General features: G+C 44.0%; 3 protein-coding genes across 4 annotated transcripts; 1 reads left to right on the forward strand and 2 right to left on the reverse strand.

Annotated features, from left to right (window-relative positions):
* Positions 1-9,882: 9,882 nt before the first annotated feature.
* Positions 9,883-11,243, reverse strand: LOC102721860 (BAG family molecular chaperone regulator 3). The gene is made up of 2 exons (XM_040527005.1): positions 10,732-11,243; positions 9,883-10,643 (listed from the first exon to the last, which is right to left on the reverse strand). Exons 1-2 carry the CDS (start codon positions 11,221-11,223, stop codon positions 10,161-10,163), a joined length of 975 nt encoding a protein of 324 aa, XP_040382939.1. The 5' UTR covers positions 11,224-11,243; the 3' UTR covers positions 9,883-10,160.
* Positions 11,244-15,908: 4,665 nt separating this feature from the next.
* Positions 15,909-16,581, forward strand: LOC102722142 (non-specific lipid-transfer protein C4). The gene is made up of 2 exons (XM_006660294.3): positions 15,909-16,263; positions 16,367-16,581. Exons 1-2 carry the CDS (start codon positions 15,981-15,983, stop codon positions 16,372-16,374), a joined length of 291 nt encoding a protein of 96 aa, XP_006660357.2. The 5' UTR covers positions 15,909-15,980; the 3' UTR covers positions 16,375-16,581.
* Positions 16,582-16,705: 124 nt separating this feature from the next.
* On the reverse strand, positions 16,706-21,388 carry LOC102709952 (plant UBX domain-containing protein 8-like). Of its 2 annotated transcripts, XM_006659591.3 has the most exons (11): positions 21,045-21,314; positions 20,125-20,186; positions 19,551-20,022; positions 19,389-19,469; positions 19,209-19,315; positions 18,654-18,894; positions 18,373-18,561; positions 18,121-18,285; positions 17,851-17,994; positions 17,715-17,771; positions 16,706-17,045 (listed from the first exon to the last, which is right to left on the reverse strand). In XM_006659591.3, the coding sequence occupies exons 1-11, from the start codon at positions 21,126-21,128 to the stop codon at positions 16,932-16,934; spliced, it is 1,716 nt and encodes a 571-aa protein (XP_006659654.1). In that variant the 5' UTR covers positions 21,129-21,314; the 3' UTR covers positions 16,706-16,931. The 2 variants fall into 2 exon arrangements, with proteins under 2 accessions (XP_006659654.1, XP_015696188.1); XM_015840702.2 differs by lacking the exons at positions 16,706-17,045; positions 17,715-17,771 and having other exon boundaries at positions 17,912-18,003; positions 21,045-21,388.
* Positions 21,389-21,603: the final 215 nt, after the last annotated feature.

Genomic DNA, 21,603 nt, shown 5'->3' on the forward strand with positions numbered 1-21,603 from the left:
TGCCTGGATCGGGCTGTGCATTCGGTACAGAAAAAATGGCGCAGAGATACAATGGGGATGAGACACGCAGGCTAGCTATGTTCCCATGAAATGGGAGAGTCTGCTGGATAGCCATGCCCCAGCACTGACTGAACTTTCTTTTTCCCCATCAGAGTCCACTCCAGTCCACTACCTACCTGCCTGCCAGCCAGCTGATTCCTGATCTCATTTCTGAATTATCTGCAAGATGGCATTCAGTGAACACTGGCTGTCATATTTTCAGTGAGCAATAGTGCTGTCCTGCCTTCTGATGATGATGATTATGAATATGGAAGTACAGAACTGTCAGAACTGAAGAATGGAGTGTTCTTGCTGATTGCGTTCTTAACAGCAGGTTATAAGTCGCAACCAAATACAAGTTAAAAGTAATATCGCTTTTTTTATGTTCACCGTAATATGTTTTTCATTCTTGAATTTTAAACCACCAAGAGTACACTATAAAAGTCGTGCTCTAAATTAAGAGGTGTTATATGCTATTATAAAATCAATCTAAACTGTTTTTTTTCTAATTTAATGGATTGTATTTGTTTATATTACAATATCAAATACTATTAATTTAATATTTTTACTAACAGTATAACTCATAAATTAGCGGTGGGCTCCCCGTTCACGATAATACTAATCTTAGCAGTAATACTGCAAGTAAGCACCGGTAGTTTTTTTTGGCTTACACCAAAAAAAAACTCAGCCAAGCAAATTCTAAATATCTTACTACGAGTTTTACTCTCATCCTTTATTTTGTACCTCGAGATACCAGTACCTTGAGGTATTAAATCGTTTTTCACCATTGAATCTAGCTAAGTAGGATGTGTATTATTGGATCCAACGATCAGAAATAATTTAGTATCGCGAGGTACCGGTATCTCGAGATACAAAAGAAAGGATAGGAGTAAAAGTCATCTCACTATAGTGGTCAGTAAGTTCTTTAAAAAAAGATAGCAGTAATGTTATCCATGTCGATCTCGATTGAGGAAAGGCTGCTTTCTTTTTCTCCATAGATAGATCTACCTCCTCTTATCCCTCGTGCGGTGGCACCCAATTTGCAGGTTGTTAGGAGTTAGGACGAGCTAGAACAGTGTAGGTGAGCCCTGTCTATATGTTGCTGTGGCTCATATGTCTAATCCAACTGAATTTGTCACGTTGGTACTAATATTATTGTACACTACTACATGCGTAGCAAGGCCAAGCTAGCTATAATGTTGATGATACAACACAGGTAGGTATGTCCTAAGCCCAACAATAATAGCGTCAGGTTCATGGTTTACCATACTGACATAGTGACTGACAGGCTTCTAATAGTTTGGCATGGAAGTTTTCCATGCTACTGTGTACTCCGAGTTGTTAGGCCTAAAGTGTATCTTTTACAGTTTAGTCTTTTTTGAGAACTTATTTTATAAATATATCCTTGAAAAACTTATCCCAGAAATGAACTTTTTTTATGAGCGCCGGCATCATTAACGTCGACATACAATTTCTCGATGCCAATGATGGTGGCACCGACACCCTCACCCCATGGCTACTAACATGAAGGGGGTTGGCGTCAATCTTATTGGTGTTGAAGAGCTATTTGTAAATGAATTATTTTATAAATAGGCCATGGGTGATCACAATATTTTTGGCACCGAGGACTAATTTGTAAATAAATTATTTATAAATAGTTTCTCAACGTCAGCCTCTTTGGCGCCGACCCCTCCACTTCATCACTTAGCTTCCACGAGAGTTGAGGGTGTCAACGTAGCGTTAATGGTCCTGAAACGTTCGAACCTCGGCACCAGTATTACCTAGGTGTTGAGAAAAGGGTTTATTAAACTAAGTTTTTTTTAAGAATCTATTTACAAAATAAGTTTTGAAAAGGATCACAACGTAAATGATACGGTAGATGTGAACCCAAGAATGACATGATAATTTAGTTTGACAGCCCAATCTTCGTCAAGGTCATTTCAATCATATAGAAAAAATTCCTATTTGGCCATCTGAAACAAAGGACCGTGACTCAAAAGATCCTATGGATTTCCTTTGAAATGGCTCGGGAGTGAGATTTGGAGCTAGTATGAGGTCCAACTTCTTGAAAACTTTCCGTTGAGGCATTACTCTTCGCTGAGTGTTGTGTTTTTATGTGATCCAATTAGATAGTTATTCTTGTATTTTTTCTATATTTTCCAATCATTTGTGTACATTTCTATCGAAATTCTACTTTTTATTGTTTCTACTGAATCATGTGTTTCAAAAAAGAACTTTTTTATCAGAAATCTCCCTAGAAAGCGCTTTGAATTACATGATTGGCCTTGAGTTTCTTTTTTCCAGAAAGGTATTGCTTCCAATATGTTTACAAGACATTTCTTTTGCCGGTGCTTTATTTTATTTAAGAAGTCCCAGTCAAATATACTGTTCCAATAGTCATGTTCTTTAAAAATTCTTGCAAACATCCTATTGATCAGTATATACCCAAATACTTGCTCAAGGCGATAATAGAGAGAGAGTAGCTCTTTTGGCTAAAACATTCTTAGTTGCGATAGGATTGCACATGTCATGACCTGCAATAATGCATTGTTGATTTTCCATATATATCCTCTAAGGCCCTTAAGGGGATGTCTGGAACAAGGGACTAAACTTTACTCTCTGGTATTATCGGATGTTTGGATACTTAGACTATTAATAAAACTCATCCATAATCTTGAACTAATTCGCGAGACGAATCTATTAAGCCTAATTAATCCATGATTAGCATATGTGATACTACAGTAAACATGCTCTAATTATGGATTAATTAGGCTTAAAAAATTTGTCACGCAAATTAGCTCTTATTTTATAATTAGTTTTATAATTAGTCTACGTTTAATATTTATAATAAGTGTCCAAACATCCGATGTGACATAGGGCTAAAAATTTTAGCCCCATCTAAACACCCATGTCCTCTTACGATGAAGCTGCCTATACTTGAAAGTGAGACGGTACGAGATACTAGCTGGCTTCACTTGCAAATTAATTTGACTTCTTGCGGGGGATAGGAGCTATGAACATACGGTTTGCACTGGAGGAGCGAGAGGCTGTGGTCCAATTGATATACTACTGCATCAGTTCTCTTTTACCTGATATTTTGGACATCGACATAGTTTTTAATGTATATGTTTCATTGTTACTTTTTCTCGTTATATGTGTATATAACTTATTAGAAATAGCTTTTTCTATTATCTCTAAAAAGTTACTTGAATGTACCATATTTTCTATTATAAAAACTTAAAATGTGTTTGGTGAGCTTTAGATTCTGAAAAGTAGTCAGTGAGAATACAACTTTTAGAATTTTTTGCTGTAGTTTCTTGCTTTTGATGTCTTAAGATTCTGTGAAAAATTGCAGTTGTCAGAAGCATCCTAAACATGGCCCTAGTAGCTCCCTCCATTTATTCGAATAATTTTACTATAAAAATTTTATGTATTTTCTAAAAGACCGTAAAATTTTCAAGTTAAAAATATAACCAAATGAAAGTATGTTTTATGATAATCCTAACTTATTTAATCTACATACAAATGATTTAACAGTTTGGGGTTTGAGTGTACGTATTTTAGTTGGTCATCCATTGAAGAGCGGAGGCCGGTAAGGCATGCATGCATCTGGCCATGGTGACGATCGATGTGGTCTGAATCGCTGGGTGCTGGTCTGCTACCACATCTGATGCTACAATCGCCTTTGTCCGTTTGTCGATCTCTGCGCATGAATGATGCTAACGCGAGCTGCAGATGCAGTTACACCAACAGGAGGTGAATGCCTGCCCATTTATATGATTAAATGTTTCTTCCATCTAGAAAAAAAAAAGCAAACATGCATGGCCTCCTCCTCGATCGATCTTCTTAGACTGACGAACAATCTGATATGCAGAAATCGGCCTTGATTTAATCCCCGGTTCATTGCACGATGGAGAGAGAGAGAGAGCATGATTAATTAGGCTCTTGATAAGCTAGCTAGCTACCGCTGATGATATGTGAATGCTGTGCCAAGTGATGCAGAATTAAAGGCGATGTGATGTGCAATCCCATGGCGGTAATCAGTCACTTTGTCATCACATTTTTGTTTTGGTTATGGATCCCTGCACTGTTTGGGTAATTGTTCAGTTAGGTGCGTCTAATCCGGGCGGCATATTCGTGGCGTGCGTGGGCGCAATGCAAGTGCAAGTGCAAGGCCCGGCCTCTGTCCACATCTGATCGATCAATCAGAGTTTGCCAAGTGAAGTGAAACGTAATTGTGTTCTTTGTTCAGTCCAAAAACTAATTAAAGGTGATCCCTTTCTTGTTAGTCGGTCTCCTCACTTTAATTTATCTCTGCACGCATGCATGGCCATGGATCGATGAATTCTGATAGATCTGGCTGTTGCCTAGTAGCCCACCTCGTTTGAGAAAGTTGGAGATGGATCGAGCAGCAGCAGCAGTTAGCAGCAATGATCAAGTCCAGGACGCAAGAAATGATTGCTGCATGCATGCTTCCTTCGTCCTTGCCCGATTGACCGATGAGGTGACGGACCAGCAAAAGTTCACTGTGACAAAAAGGCCAGCAAATAGTCGCTGCTTTGGATCACTCTGAATATGTCGATCTTAGCTGCAGATCGATCATTCATTCAGAATGGATATCATGAGCTTTAATTTACTTTCATGGTTGGTGTTCTTCTTGCGACATCCAAATTAGATCAAGATAGCCAGAATTTTCGTCATATCCGTTTTTCTTTTCCAAATTTCTGCACAAGTTATGAGCAAATATAGGCTAGTCTCCCATGTTGAGTGCATGGCGTTGTAATAAATCTTTGCATGATCAGAAGAAGGCAAGCTCACGTCAGATAAACGATGCAGCACAAGATGTAAGCAGAGCAGACAGTCGGTAGGAGGGCACGGAAAGAGAGAGAGGCCCATGATAACAAGCTGGCCTCTGATGGATGAACAGGCCTGGTTAGTTAGAGAAGCTGCTTTTCTGGAGGCACATGCATGATGGCCTTCCTGATCAGACTGAACAGAATGCTTGCATTGCGTCCATCCATGCACACTGCACTGCACTGCAATGTGCAAATCAGAAAGAAGCAGCCAGCAGCTAGGCCGATCGATCGAGAGACCTGCTCGCAATTGCATTGGCAAATTGGCATGATCATGCACGGTGCATGTTGATGCAAACAGGCGATCCTGCCGGCGGAATCAGGCTAGGGCAGTGCAGTGTTTGGACGCATCGATCGGCATCGCAGTACTCGACCAGATCTGAGCCCCATGACCATGGCTTTGGTTCAATTTGTTGGGTGTCTGTCGCCTCTGTTGCAGCATGATTCGTAACAAGATTGGTCACGCATTGCATCATTCAGAAGGTGGTATTTTAGGCTTTTGACAATGAGCTATATATCCAATCCACTCGCTAGCTGCATCCAACCTTTTTGTTCAATTTTCTTGGGCTCAAGGAGAAATGGCCACAGTGTAGGGCTACATGGCAACGATGTGTGGTACTGGTCCACATGCCACCATGCACCACTGATCGACCACCAGCCATTAGCCATTTGTGCATGTTTGTGTGCAGGCAGCTGCCACTGTTTCACCAAGATTGCTGCACAAATGGGACACTTGAAGCAGCAGTGCTACTGCTGTCTGCATAGTGCACACACCTGGAAGTGGAAGCTAGAAGTTGCGAGGTGAAGCACTCAGTGGCCGATCCTATATACACTTGGACCCCGGATAAATTATCCTATTCTTACTAAATTATATCATATTAATTAGTGTACAAATATATAAATTAGATAATTAGTACGTATTGTATCTCTGCTAATTTTTGTTTTGAATTCGCCACTGGAAGCACTGAAGCCAAACAAGAGCTGAGGGATGTGCATGTGGCTAACACGGCCCGAGAGAATGGGCCAGCGATGACTTCATGGGCTGAAATAACTCATTCCTCTGTTTGGGTGGGCTATGATTCTAGTTTGGAAAAAAAGTTCACTTTAAATCCCTTTGAGTTTCATTTGTGTCCCCCCACCGCAAAATCGGGTATAACATGTGTCTCTCGACTTCTAATACTATTGCAAATCAAGTTTCTCGATAGTATTGAGAGCGGTTTAGGATGGTGTGGCAGCTACATGGCTTGTTTGACTTATGGCAATAGAAGAAATAAAAGACTAAGACAAAAATATGTGGGGGGGGGGGCATACGTCAGTCACACAAAAAGACAAAAATATGTGGAGAGCACACGTCAGTCACATAAAAAGATAAAAAATACAATAGGTCCCATCCCTTCACCTTACCTTCTCTCCCAGGCTAACGCCTCCTCAAAATCATGCCAAGATTCAACCCACCCCATCACTACAATCTTTGTCACCCCTCATGACTGCCCTTAACACATACGATGTTGGTTTGCAATTTGATCGCCACTTGCCTCGCTAGAATAGAAGGTGACGAAGAGAAAGAAGGGAGAGAAGGGGGGATACAGGAGGCAGAGGAGATGACATGTGAGTCCCACATATTTCTTTTTAGTTTTTAAATTTTTCTTTCCGACGTCACATAAGCACCAAGATCAACGCCACATAGGATATAGACCAAGTTAAACAAGCCATATTGGTCCAAATAATTCTCAATACTATCAAGGGACTCGATTTGTGCTAGTTTTAGAAATTTGGAATGCTCTTCACACAGTTTAGTGATTGACGGATAGAGGGATGCGAATTAAACTCGATACATAGTTGGTGGACCTTTTCCTACCAGTGTTGTTTTGCTGGTGTTCATAGACGGGCCCAGGAATGATCCACAGATAAAAAAAAAACAGGTAGGCCAGAAACAGCCGGTCTACACATAGGGTGCCACTTGGTCTGGGCCAAACTGACAGAAAATTGCATGGTGCAGGGCCCAAGTCAGTTACAGCTAAAATTGGTCCATGGGAAGCCGACACCAGCAAGCTCGTCGAGATGTTGGAGTCGTCAACAACTGGTGCTTCCTCTGTTACAACGGGGGTGATTGCTTTATTTAGAAAAAAATGTTAAATCATATATTTGCAGATAAAAAATAATTTGTTAATAAAACTATTATATATGTGTTCTTAGGGATTTAAAAATCAATGTTGAAAAAAAAACTACAATTGAAAAGTTCTCAAAAGATACTTCAAATTTAATGTTGAAAATTCAAATTTTGACATATAAAAAATAAAACCACATAATTGTAATAAAAAGTTGTTAATAAAACTTATATATATATATATGTGTGTGTGTTCTTAGTGATATAAAAATTAAGGCTGAAAAATAAATTACGATGAAAAAAATCTTAAAATCTATTTCAATTTTAAGGTTAAAAATTTAAATGTTAACATATAAACATAATTAAAAGTGAAAAGTGAAAAGATAGGAGCTTGCTGCAGCCTGTCCGCACAATGGAGAGTCCACAAAGCACTCGATGGCTGAAGGCAATCCAGTGATCTATACTCCACTGTTCGTATCATGTGGAGAGCAACTGCAGCCTGCAACGTGTGGCTAACACCAACACCATCCTTAGTCAATTTCTAGCTTGCTATGTATGTACAGATAGCAGAATTCGGATCATGGATGACAGACAGCCATTAGCTAGCCCCTCCCATCTTCATCACTCTCGTTGTCCAGGTCCTCCTCAATTTAATCAGTATTCAGTAGTACAATTTTCTGCCTCTGCATCTACGATGCACAGTCAAAATCGCATGCTTCTCTGTCACTGAATACATTGTATGATATGGAATATGCTAGTACAATTCTTGGCTTGCAAAGTTGCAATGCATCTGACGACTGACTGACTACTACAGTACTCCTATAGATGGCAGAAGATCTGTCAAAAATCCAAAACAAAGACACTGCAGAAGATGACTGAATCTGCATGTGTTAGCTCTGAACAGTGAATATAATTACAGGAAGATTCATACGTTGACAATGCATTTCCATCATGCAGCCATCGTATTTGCTCCAAAACTTGACTTGAGTATTTGTATACATCAAATGGTTCGCCCTTCACATGCTGCAAGGGCAAATGGTACTGTTAATCACCATTGACTAGCTGCAGGGCTGCAGCTAGTAGTGGGTGCGTTTTAGTTTTTCCTGCCAGTGATGAACAAGCCTGATTAATTAGCAGAAACTTCACACATCAGTGGCAGGTAAAGCAGGCCAGCCAGTGCACACAGATCTCATCTAATCTAAAGGCCAAAAGGAATGACCAGCTTCACAAGTCAAATGCGACGTTTCCTCTCACACACCTACCGAGCTGTTGAGACGCCACCGACTACTATACTCCATCCTCACCCCAAAATATATATATATATATATATATATATATTCAGAAACGCTTGCAGCGGCAGGTGTGTGTGCGTGTGTTCAGGACGAAAGTTGGTTGCTTTTGATCTGCACGAAAATGTGCAAGCAAAGGAAGGCACAGGGAGGAGCCGCCCGTACTTGACGACTAAACTGACGCTATTGATCTGATTTGTTCTTATATTCAGAGGCGAGATTTCGATGTCAAATTTATAAGTTGCATTGTCGCCGTCGACAGCCAGCCATTGGTGTCAAGTTTACGAGCAGATTCGGCCGCGGACAGCGACCACGCATCTGCAAACGAATTGATGGCGGAAGTACAACGTGAAGCCGATACGATTATGCTACTATAGGTTACAAGCAACTTCTTTTTTTCTTTAGTAATAATTTTTGTCGTACCAAATTGAGCTGCTGCTGCTAGTACTAATACTCTTTCCTAGGGAGATCCTGGCCTAGCTGGGCATCAAATGAAGCTTCCAACTCACCCTGCCTTTCTTTCTGTGCCTTCTCTGAAGAAAGGTATCGATCTCTGCTGCCTCTGCATGACTGAAAACCTCAGGAGTCAGGACAACACCAATTACTGCTTGTGCACACAGGTACACAATGCACACCAACCCAAGTAGATTGTCCAAAAGGAGCTCATGATGCAAATGTTGAGCTCCTCGTTTTTGGCTTGCTCCCTCTCAACACTACTGTTGTACTTAGCTGCTGCAAAATATAAGCATTTCTGAAGATGCATTTCGTTTAGGTAAACATAGCCTAAAAATGCTTATACTGTTTTGGAACGGAGGGATGGGCTAGCATGGAACAAACACAAATTTAAGTTATGCAGTGATCATGTCATTGGTGCCAGCTGAAAAGAAGGGACAGAAAGATCATACTCTTAACAAGAGTACACTAGTATAGCAGGATTGTTGTTGTTGTTGCTGCTGCTGCTGCACCACTCAACTGCTCAACTGACAATTGATAGGCTGATCTGGCCATCACATGAATGAAAGTATGCATCCAACTTTACACAAACCCCACAAGCTCAGTATTATTGGCGTCTCCTGTCTCTTTGCCCACCGCTCTGTTTTATGAACAACAACAACAACAACTCCTACTACTGAATACTACCTGTCATGCTGACCAAACAGAGCTGCTAAACAAGTGCAGAGATAGAGCCTTTTGAGCCATGGAACGTACACTAATCCGGCCGGTCCAAAGCATGGAGGAGAGAGCACATAGTTTTATGCAGGCGAGTGCATCCAAATTGCTAACTACCCTTCCCTGGCAGATGGCTAATAATTGGCCCCCAATTATTCAGCCAATCAATCAGAAATTCAGAGCTGTGATGCATATGCACTTGCATTTTCAGACAGCTGACATTCTCTCACTCCCCATCTACTGAATATACCAGCAATGCAGTAGTAGTAGTAGTAGAAGAAGTAGCATTGTTTGTACAATGTAGGAAGTGATGATACATACAGTGTAGATGATGAATGAGACAGGCAACATACGCTGACCAATGATGTACACTAGTAGTAGTAGAGTATACAGTACTGTACATATATTGTCATGGAAAAATTCCTTTTTGATCATCTCATCTCAAAGGCCACCACTTATTTGCAGAGCATGGATCATGGTTGGATGTTGTCTTCTTCATGAGGATCACACTCACTGGACATTTTTTGCCTTTTCTTGTAGAGATCCATATACACTCAGAATTCAGCAAGAAAGAAAAAAAAGAATTGGGAGAGAGAGAGAGGAAAGGAACAATGACAATTGACATGCACCATGACCAAGATGAACAAGAAAGGTACCGGCCAATGAACGTGTACACACATGCGGCAGGGGGGCCCACATCATCTAGAAGAGCTCCCACTCGAACCTCGGGGACGGCGAGGTGGTGGTGGTGGTCGCCGGCGCCATGGTGGTCACCGGGGCCGAGGACGTGGACGGCACAGACGAGAGCAGGTCGAACGACTCCCAGTTGGCTGTCGCGGTCTGTGGCGCGGGCGCGGTCGCCGTCGCGGGCGCCGGCGGCTGGAACTGCCGGCGCTGCTGCTGCTGCGCCGGGGGCGGCCGCGGCGGCAGGTGCGGCGGCCGGGCCTTGGCGTGACCGTTGGCCTTGGGCGCCGCTGCGTTCTTGGTCTTGGCACGGATGGCGTCGAGGGCCTCGACGTACTTCTGCACCCGCTTCTCCTGCACTCGCCGCTGCTCCTTGACCTCGCCGTCCGCGGCAATGTAGTCCAGCTTGACCAGCTCGTTCATCAGCGCCTCGGTGAGCGCCACCACGTCGGCATCAACGACCCTCCCGCCCTTGCCCACGATCGTCTCCAGCGCCGACACCTGCACGAACAATCAAGTCAGCCGCCGCCGCCGCCGGGAACCGCACCGGAGAAGAGAAAACCTGCTCAGCTGGTGGGCACTGCACTACCTTGGAGGCGAGCTTGTCGACGTCGAGGGCGACGCGGGAGATGGACTTGGCGGCGCGCTCGGCCTTGCTATGGCGGCGCTCCTCGAGGAGGCGCTTGGCCTGGGCGGTGGGGTCCTCGAGGAGCACCATCTTGGAGCGGTCCTTGACGCCGGCCATGTCCAAGAACGCCTTGGAGTCCCTCTCCTTGTCCTTGTAGACCACCTTCTGGTCGTCGGGGTGGAGCCCCGTCTTCTCGGAGAGGAGCTTCTTGAGCTCGCCGAAGGACGCCTGCGAGTTGATGTAGATCTCGTGGTAGACGCCATTGAACTTGACCTTGACGCGGATGGTCGGCACGGGGGCGCCGCCGGGGGGCGGGTCGGAGTCCGGGCTCCGCTTCTGCACCAGCATGCCGCCCGGCCGCACCTCCCACACCTCCTCCTTCACCGCCGCCGCCGCCGTCTCCTTCTTCATCGCCGGAAATGCCGCTGCTTTCTGATCCTTCCCGCGCATCATCTTCTCATGTACGGTCCCAACTAACTATCCTCTCTCTATATACGTATTTGCACACAAACCCAGGAGCTAAAAAAATTTGCTTCTTCTGATCAAATTAAGATCGCCCAGAGAGACTAACAATCTACTAACTAGCTATTTTAGCTTAATTAGCTTCCTCTGCTCTATGTATCCTTTGCTGCACCAGAACGGGCCCCGAGACAACCAAACCCAAAAATGCGATTTTGAGCTAGCAAGAAAGCTGCTTGCTGCAATTGTGAGCTCTCCAATTGGAGAAATCAACTGGAGAATGAGATGAGGAGGAGGAGGAGGAGGAAGGAGGAGGAGGAGAAGGAAGAAAAAGACAGGGTACAACTAAGGGACAGGGTAGCAGAATATTTATACTGATAAAACGAAGCAATGCAAGTTGCAAGCAACCCCAATGGTGGCCACCTTGCAAATAGACAAGTGTGGGGCAAACAACTCCAATGGCATCATCTTCTTCTACTACTGCATGCAGAAAAAAAATCAAAATCAAAACCAAGATCAGTTTTTTTTTCTTTTTTCACGGTGAAGCTGTAGACTGTATCGCTGGTATTTAACCTGCTTTGTGATGCTATCGTACGGTGGCGTCGACGCGCGTCGGTTTGGGTTGGTGAGCGAGCGTGGGGGATGGATGGTGGTTTGGTTCGTTCGATCGGTTGGTGGTTGGTTGCAAGGCTGCTTGCTTGCGACGGCTCGAGACCTAGCTTCTTCCTCCTCCTCCGCGTTGCCGGCCTTCGCCTCCAAGCAAAGCCCAGATCATCAGATAGCTGTTTCTCAAGCTTTCTTCTCTCTTGCTGCTGCGGCACAGTTATTTCTCTTGGGCCTGACAAATTATGTGCTTCGTGTATGCACTTCTGCAAAGTTAATTCTGATCTCCCAGAAGAACCAGCAGTTGGGGTGTCCAAGTGTCAGGTTCTGATACAACCGGCAGGAGAACAGTAGTGCTCATTGCTAGTCTGATCGTTTACCTCTTTTTCCTTTGGGAAATACTCGTGCTCATCCCCTAATCATGGCTTGGGACATTTTCGTTACTCAATCGGTCGTGTATGCAGTGCCAATCTTGATGATAATTTAGGAGTATATGATATGATGGGAAGCAAGTAAGTACTACTACTGCATGGACATGTGAGTACCTGTTTTCAGCACTAAGTACAGTGAGTAGTAGTAAGAAAGCCTCCATTTGCAAATGATTAGTAGTGGAGGACAAATTAAAGCCTAAGGAAAGTGTGTTCCGGGATGGTCCTGAAAGTTGCAGCAGCAGCTGCTGCATTACACTTGTACGCCTACATCTGATGCTTCATCATGTCGCATTTCTGCAACCATCGGTCGATCTATCGGCAGATGGCATCTTCTTTTAGTTTCAGATATCTTACATTGCTCCTGCCTATCATCTGCTTGCATGCACTGTATAACAAATTGCTCATCAAATCGGTAAAGTAATAGCAGTATTAGTACTAACTAAAGTTGCTAGCTTTGCCCCCACAACTCGAGAATGTGTTGAAGCCTGAACCCACAGAACTCTGCCTTGTTTGGTGAACAGGAACAGAAAACATGTCCATGCTAGCAGAAGCAGACATGCATTGGGTCGAGCTGCAATGCAACAAAAACAGTACAAAATGTTCAGACAGGTAAACAAAACCTGAATCCTGCATGCCAATCAGATTTAGAAAAAAGGGTGAACTGAATAATTGGCCCTTCTACTGTTGTTCGTCTCCACGTGGTGATCCAGAGAAGCTCGAGACGAAAATGTACCACCATTCCGTACTGCCAGGTCGGATCGGCAGGAGCAGTAAAAAAAGGCGTCACCGACAGGTGGGGCCATTTGGTCAGAGAGAGAGGCCAGTGTCTTCTTCCCCGGCAAGCGAGGCCACCGACAGCCGGCGAAACGTGGAAGGCGGCGAGCCGTCCACGTCGGCGCGCACCGCCCCGTCCATCACAGGATTCTTCGCTTCGCGAGCGGATCGCGCGTACGTGATCGGAAAGTGACGGCGTAACCTACGGCCGTCTCTCTCCGACGAGACGATCGCGACGGCCCCACCCTCGCCGCCGACGCGGCAACCACCGCCGCCGCCCACCGGCCGGCATGCCGCCGGGCGCCTCTCTGCCGCCGGGCGCGCGTACGTACGTACGTACGTGCTCGTACGGCACGCACCTTCGTGGCACCCGCGCGTGCGTGTACAATACAAGCACATGACGGAGTAGACGAAGACGACGAAACAAGAAGAGCAGAGCTTCAAGAAAGGTGTCACCTTTGGACGCGCAAGTCGGACCTACCGCTACACTGTACCTGCATTTCGTTTTCGTTGTCAATCGCAACGCTGCATCAATCCTCCTCTCTTTCGATCAAAAGGTTCAGAGTTTTACGCTTTTACTGATCAAGTCTCTTTTAACTTTTTCTTTCACCATTGATCCACTCGGCGAGAGCTGTATTAATTTGACCGATTTCCGTTCTGTTGTTTGGGAAATATTATACTGATCATTGAAACAAAACAGTTGTGGCTCTACCAGAAAACAGTACCGATACATTGATTAAATTCAGTTCGCTTGCTGATCTGAAAGTCTGAACTCTGAAGGATGTTGCTGTTCCTTCCACTGTTCATCGGTTTGGTGTGTATCTGGTGGTAGCGGCACAGACTACAGAGATCGAGGACCAGGAGAAAAAACCGCACCAAATAGATCGTTTTCGTTGCGATTTCGATTGGTGAAATCGTGAAAGCATCAGAGGCACCTACCAGGTTAACTCCACACGGTACCGCGGCTATAGCTTCTTCAGACAGATTCCAGATTACTGTGGTCAGTAGTTATTCAGGAGTTAATTGAGTTGCGATATCAACTCCTATATAGCTAGATGAAGTTGAAGGATCAACTGACAAGAGCGACAAATGAGCTGTGTGACGATATCATTGATTTGTGCTCCTAGGTGCCCACCCAATTATACATGCTCATAGGAGAGCCTTGCATCGCTAGCTAGCAGTATCATAGGAAAAAGATTTCAGATCGTTACACTGTTCATGGTCATGTAATGGCATCGGAATAAAGTTCATATCTTTGCCGACTGGCCTGTTCTTTATCACAAAAAAGACTGGATTAGTGTGCATATTTTGTAATGCTTACATGCTCATATTTATGGTCTAAAGTGGAGCAAGTTGGCCATGGCAAACAAGCATGTATGTGTGGACCATAAAGGAAAACAAAAGAGAAGGGAAAAAACCCTCCAATTATTCAGTGATCACAGATTTGCCGCATTGATCTGCTTTATGAGATACCCCTGTTTAGTTGTGTACCTAGCTGATGCAGCCAAAATTTAAATTTTCAACCTTAAATTTAAGGTGATTTTGGAAGGTTTTCATTGAATTTTTTTTCAACCTCTACTTTTAGATCACTAATAATATGTATATAAAAATTTTATTTATAATTTATCTTCGGTTTAGAAATATGTCGTTTAACTTTTTCCAAACAATCACCCGTTCACAAGTGCGATTCCGAATAGATTATATCTACTAGTTGTGACCTGCTTTGGTGAAGGTTTTTCAGTACTGCAGTGCATAACCAGAGTGATGTTTTTTGGTTCGCTCTAATGGGCCGAAATAATAGGGTGATAATACCTGGCTATCTAATCAAGTTTGACGTCCTGATGCGTGATGCCAGCTGATTCTTGAGTCCTAATTAACCTATATGAAATTAGTCCCTCGTGTTGCATGATGCGGATCGAGTGGTCAGCCAGCCAGCCAGCCCACATGGGGAATTTCTTTCCGGGAAAGATGAATTCAGACCGCTGGTTGCATAATATTCAGAGAGTTGATCGGTGGACGATGCAGAGAAAGAGGATGCCAAAGCTCGGGATTCTTCTGCAGAGATGCGTGTGTTCTAGCTTGCTTAGAAAATCAAATAATTGCATGGCACATTGCAAAGCCAGCCACTTGTTACTGTCAGCTGGAGACCCACTGGATTTGTACAGTACACATTGAGTTACACGTTATACATGCATATACTGTGGTATTACATTGAGCTGCGCACGTGTACCACCCTCATATTTTTCACTTATATGCTTATAAGTTAAAATTTAAAATTTTAACCTTAAATTAGAGTTGATTTTGATTTTTTTCATCTTAGTTTATTTTTTAGTCTTGGCTTTTATATCGCTCAAAATAGTATATAAAAGTTTTACTTATAAATTATTTTTTATTTATAAATATATCGTTTCACTTTTTTCAAAGAATAAGCCAAAGATAGGCTCGCAGAGTGAGTGCAGGAGGTGATGGAGAATAACCGGGCCAAATAGCTGGTTAGGCCGGGCCCAGAAAACCAACCAAAGAAGAGGGACTACTTGGGCCCGGCTAATATGGCCCATAATCACGAGAAGGCCTGGAGGCCCAAGAAGCAGGCGCTCTCCCTCTCCCTCTCCCTCTCCGACACCGGCCGGCCGAGACGCACGCACGGCGGAGGAAGAAGCTCAACAGTGCAAGAACGTGACGCGCCCACGCATGCAGTCACGCTCACGGGGGTGTTCGGTACAGCACGCAGAAACCGCCGCGCTCGGCTGGCCTGGAGCTCACCGGCTTGCGTGCGTTGCGCCATTGTCGTCGTAGGTGAGCCATGCAAAGATCGCCGCCGAGCCGGCCGCGCTGAGCGAGCTCCGGCGACGCCTATAAAAGCCGCGGCTCCTCGCAGCCACTGGAAGCGCCAGACCGGAAGAATAACATTCGCATCTGAAGAGAAGCAGTGGAGAGAGATCGATGGCGGCGAGCAAGAGGAATGCGGTGGTTGCGGCGGCGGCGTGGTGCGTGCTCGTCGTGCTGGCCGTGGGCGCGGAGGCGCAGGGCGGCGGCGGCGGCGGGGAGTGCGTGCCGCAGCTGAACCGGCTGCTGGCGTGCCGCGCGTACGCGGTGCCGGGCGCCGGGGACCCGAGCGCCGAGTGCTGCAGCGCGCTCAGCTCCATCTCGCAGGGCTGCGCCTGCAGCGCCATCAGCATCATGAACAGCTTGCCTTCCAGATGCCACCTCGCCCAAGTCAACTGCTGTAATAACCCCCTTTATTTTTTTGACTTTATAAGTTGCTGCTCTACCCATGTCATTAGTCATTTTAATTGCCTCTAATCTTGATGATTCCTTTTGCTGTGCAGCGGCCTGATACAAGATAAGAGTTGAATAATCAAGGAGGTGTTGATGAAGCGGAAGCCATCGTCTTCGTTTTCTCCTTTACTAAAATGCTCAGAATTATAGTGCTGCAGCTGCTGTTGATGTCTGACATGAATAACAAGGGGAACAATTGTGTAACGCCCGGTTGCTGGTTTATTACTAAACGATGACTCTTTCCCTTATCTCTATTTTTGTCGAACCAAATGCGAGTTCTTGCAAGAATCTACTCTACGTCTCAATACATCTCAGCACAGGAAATGTAAGTTTTGGTCAGCGATAAAAGGGAGATAATGCAATCCGAGAACAATGAGCAAGTAAAATCTGACTAATGAATTGATGAATTGCTGTAGCTCTGAAAGCAGCAGTATATGTACATTCTGACTGCATGTTCAAATATGGACGCTGAGTTATCACAAAAGAATGAGACCTTAACGCCAGGTTTCATGCAAACCTTGCTAACATTTTCATGAACATATGCCAGGTAGAAGTAAAAACATAAAAAATTCTGTGAATCCCTGTTGGATGTTAATTTCAATTTACTCTGTCCCTCTATCCTGAAATTTGCTCGAGAAACAATGCTTCCTGCTTGCTGTTGAAGCCGAGATCACCTAAAGGTATCTGACTCTCAGCATCACTGAATGGACGCCTGGGGTAAGATCTCACCTGCATATTGTAGAGTTTCCTTAATACCTAACATTCAGTTACGATCAAACTATTCAATTAGCGGCATCCAAAAATGCTACAAACAGTATCAACATGAAATCTCCCATGAGGTCAGTGATATAGAGTAACTAGTTTTTACCATCCAACTATCATAGCATGGCAAAACCCACAAGCTATGTGTACAATATTCAGACAAGACCCTAAGTCTTAGGGACCCAACGGGAGGAAGAAAAAATGTGCCCCTAAATTTTGTGTAAGTGCTCAAAATAGCTGGTGCTGCAGTTTGAATGTAATCCATAACCATAGTCTACCAAGCAACAAGAGTATTATCCTGACCTAACTCAACTCAATGCGTACCCGGACCATCAGCCTCCAATATTGATGTTACATGTTTAGCATTACATAGTTCAGAAATTGATCTACTCTAGGAACGTAAGCATCATTGAGTGTCACATGATAGTTGATAACACTAGAAGCAAAATAAACTCATCTACAGCGACATGTAAAAGCAGGCATAATCATAGTATACAATCCAGCTTGTGCTGGCGTAAATAACCAGCTTGTGCTAGTATACAATCCAGTTCCAACAGGTATTGGTAGCAGCAATGATTTCTCTCTAAAATATTTGTGGAACTCCAAGAAAATAATTGAAAAGGTTAACAAAGTTACCAGCCTATAGGTTCCTGGTTTGAAAGTCCTGGAGATGTCTATGAAATCAAAAAGGACCTGCAAGAACTCCAGAAATTTGTTGAGGGAATACTGGTGTGTCTCATTAAGCATTCTGGCAACTAACAGACTATGTTACCTGAAGGTTGTCAGATTTCAAAAAACGTCTTCCCTGACGACGACCATCAGGCATGCGAACTACAACTGTGATGGCCCCCTCGTCACCTGGCAATGGCTCCTTTGGCAATGATGCTTGTTTGCCTGTAAGTTTGGACTCCAATTCCTATTTTCACTTGCCCATAAATAACATAATCAATATACCACTGTGTGGTAAATTAACAAGCTATGGAAAATGGATAGTAGACGAGTTCTAGAGGGAATGCATAAGAAAGCTAGAATACTCAATTACCTCTTCCTCAAGTTGTTTTCTTCGCTTTTCTTCTTCCTCTTGTTTTTGCTTTGCAATAGCAGCTTCTCTTTCAGCAGCTGCTTCCAATCTGCGGACCTCAGCCTCCTGCTCTGCCTTCAATTCTTTTTCTCGGTCAGCTCGGAGAGATGCTAGATACTCATCGTCCTACAATTCAAACACCAGGTGTTAAATCCAGCAGTTGTTGTGCTATTATCCTTATCCCACAGATAAGTACTACTCCAAAGTCCATACCTGCTGCTCCCTTAACAGCCGCTGTGCAGTTAATGCTGGTGAGGGAGGATGAGTAACTGAGTGGTAGCGACGTGAGTTTCTATGAGACGGGAGAGAAAATGGATATGCTGCTCTTTCCGGAATTCCACCAAACATTGCAGCCTCAAGCATAACAGCCTCATCATGCTCTTCGGAAGAAATGCCACCCCACTTTGCAACAAAAATTAACAGGTTTGTAAGCTGAGCGGAAGCTGAAGTATGGTTAAATTTTATTTTATTACAGGTGTGATGGATTAGAATACCTCCTCTGAAGGGAAAACCCCACTGAACTGGCGATTGTTTTGAATGTTACCAGGTGGCAGACTTGATGGATGACTGTTAGCCCTTTGCAGCACTTCTGTTGATTCAGCATTTCCAGGTGGTACACGCCTAGAGCGTTGTCTAACTAAAGACTGTTCCTCGTCATGTTCAATATCCTCCTGGAAATTCTCTTCACTTACTAATTGATCAGACGTTCCAACTTTCCCTGAAGTTGGTCCTTGCCTAAAACAAGATACAATATGCAGGAGGAATCAGTTGCAACTAGATAGAAGACAGTTAAAGCAAGATTACACTGGGAACACATTTCTCATGTTTAGCTAATCACAACAAATTCAATAACACAAAAATATCTAAAGAATATAGTAGGTGCAGCTGCAAGAAAGCATTGCTTTGTAAAGCTGAAACAATTAAGCAAACTCAATATCCATGGAGCAATTGTCATTATCTGGAAACCTAGCAAACATTGCTATATAAATAACCAAATATAATAAAAAAATAAGACATGCATAGATTGTTAAACAATATTTGATTGTCACCTTTCAACTGTCCCAGTTGCTCCTTCAACGTCTTCCTTATCAGATAAATTCGAATGATCAACCACATGCACTCCCTCTTGCCGTAGAACACTCTCTTGCTCTGCTGCCTAAATAGTCACACAAAAAATAAGTCAACATAGAGTTAAAGGCACAAAACAGAACTGTGTGTTTAATAACTACCTGTAAGGACATAGAAACTGCTCGAGCAATCTCATCATCATCTCTGCCACATGATGCATTTTCACGTTCCCCACTAAGACCCTACATAGTGCAAAATGGTTTCATAAAAAAGATGTATAAATTCTAAATTTCTAAAAAGAGAGATCAGATAATCAGTATTACATTTGTCAGTCCATCAGCATCCCTTTTTGATGCTTCTATTGCAGCACGAACCATCTCCTCTTCTATGTCATTGTTACCATCACTAATAGCAACCATTGGAGGAGCACTTGGTACAGAATAGTTTGCGCTTGAAGTATTGCTTCGGAGATGAGGATCTTGAGCAGATGGCAAATAATCATGATCATCTTCATCACTCAGAACAGTCCCACGAATCTCTGGCCCATGTGAAGACTCAGGTCCAGTAACATCTTCAAAAATAGAACCACGACCAGAACGCCTCACCCCCCTAGGGTATGTAACCTGAGGTCCCCCACCAAACACTGCAGCAGCAGCTCGTTCTAAAAAACCTTGATCCAGAACTGGAAAAGGATTGCCAGAAGGCATGTGAAATGTAGGGCTGGGACCAAATGGTTCATCCAACTCCATCATGTCATCATGACCGGCAGGTATAGGATTTTGATTGGCTCTGGTGCTGAAAATCATATAGCTCAGTTAAATATAATGACGGGAACAGCATGGTATCAGGTCAATAAATGTACACAACAAGGCAACTGCTAGGAGAAACAAAAAATACCTGGCTCTATCTCCTTCATTGAAATAGGCATTCACGGCTTCATTTAGGTCACCATGATGTTCCTGGTTAGCATTTGATTAGTCAGTCAGAAGTTCGCTTTGAAATATCGACTTGTGTAAGGACTTTGTCTGTCCCTCTGTGTGTTGTAGCATGCATTCAAGGGAAACAGGGATAGATAAATCGATGTTCAATAAAATTACAGAAAACAGATCTGCAACATTGACTAAAACCATTCAGTAACAACAGCAGTCCAACCACACAAAGGTCAAACCAAACATTCAAATAGAAATTATTCCCTCTACCTCTTACTCCAAGTAGAACCAACTATGATTGTGTCGTTTCTCCCTACAGAACTTCCAGAAAATAAACAAAGTTGGTTGTGATTCCCCCTAACTCTTACTCAAGTAACCAACTACTATGATGGTGTCATTTTTCCTACAGAACTTCCAGAACATAAACAAAGTCGGTCGTCTTACTACAGGAGTGAACAAATCACAATCACAATCATAGATCTTCATGGTGTCCACACCATGCAGTGTTCAGCATTGTTGACGGCGCAAGCTGAAGTGAAAATTAAGAGCATGCATCCATGATACCACCAAACCTGAAAATTCGCAGGCATTTCAACACACAATCCCCAATCCGCCCCATGTACTCGACTCTAAACTAAAACACCCTAGAACCCCACCCCACCCCACCCCCATGTTCTCATCAACTCACAGCTCAAAATCGCGCATCACACGCGCACCACACACATCCCCAAACCGCGGCGCATCGCCATCTAAACACCAAGCAGAAAATGAAAAAAATACGCCAACCCTAACCCCGCATTCGACGTATCCATGCGCACAAGTTCGAGGCTGCGCAGAATGGCGACGGTGAACGGAGGAGCAGGGGGAGGGGAGCGGGTCGGCGTTCACCTCGAGCTTGCGGGCGGCGGCGGCCTCATCGGCGCCGGTGATGCCGACGAAGGTGTCGATCGCGTCCCGCGTGGGCCTCACCATGGCGGCGGCGGCAGCAGCGCAGGCCTGGGTGTCCGCGCTCCCCGGCGGCGAGACGACGCGACGGCAGAGAGGTGGAAGCCGGAGAGCGGAGGAGGAGGAGGAGTCGCGAAGAAAGGGAGCCGTGCGAATTAGTACTTCAACAAGCTGTGACGATTTCTATTTTTTTTAGGGTATTTTCATTCTTTTATTACCAGTTTCTCTTGTTTGTTTATTATACTAGTAATAGGTTTGCTTGCTGGGCCGTGGGCCGTGGGCTGCTTTGGCCCACTGATGTAGTGCATTTCCGGTCTTACCCTCTAGATGGGTAGGTAGGAGAAGACGCACGGCATGTTCGGTTAAGATTAGATTTAAGGTAAGTTACCCGGTACGAAAAATATAGTAATACATTAATATATTATTAATTAATTATTAATTATTGTAAAAAAACATTGTTTAACGAAGACGTGCGTATGAAAAAAATCTAGATAAGTTATAA

This window comes from Oryza brachyantha, chromosome 8 (genome assembly GCF_000231095.2).
Source record: "Oryza brachyantha chromosome 8, ObraRS2, whole genome shotgun sequence".
Taxonomy (NCBI): Eukaryota; Viridiplantae; Streptophyta; class Magnoliopsida; order Poales; family Poaceae; genus Oryza; species Oryza brachyantha.

Excerpts from the sequence above, each read along its gene's own strand:
- LOC102721860 (XM_040527005.1), bottom strand. The coding sequence starts at position 11,223 with ATGATGCGCGGGAAGGATCAGAAAGCAGCGGCATTTCCGGCGATGAAG. Across the intron at positions 10,644-10,731 it reads TCGACAAGCTCGCCTCCAAG|GTGTCGGCGCTGGAGACGAT; the intron begins GTAGTGCAGTGC and ends TTGTTCGTGCAG.
- LOC102722142 (XM_006660294.3), top strand. The coding sequence starts at position 15,981 with ATGGCGGCGAGCAAGAGGAATGCGGTGGTTGCGGCGGCGGCGTGGTGC.
- LOC102709952 (XM_006659591.3), bottom strand. The coding sequence starts at position 21,128 with ATGGTGAGGCCCACGCGGGACGCGATCGACACCTTCGTCGGCATCACC. Across the intron at positions 17,995-18,120 it reads GAAAACAACTTGAGGAAGAG|GAATTGGAGTCCAAACTTAC; the intron begins GTAATTGAGTAT and ends AAGTGAAAATAG. Across the intron at positions 17,772-17,850 it reads TGAAATCTGACAACCTTCAG|GTCCTTTTTGATTTCATAGA; the intron begins GTAACATAGTCT and ends GAGTTCTTGCAG.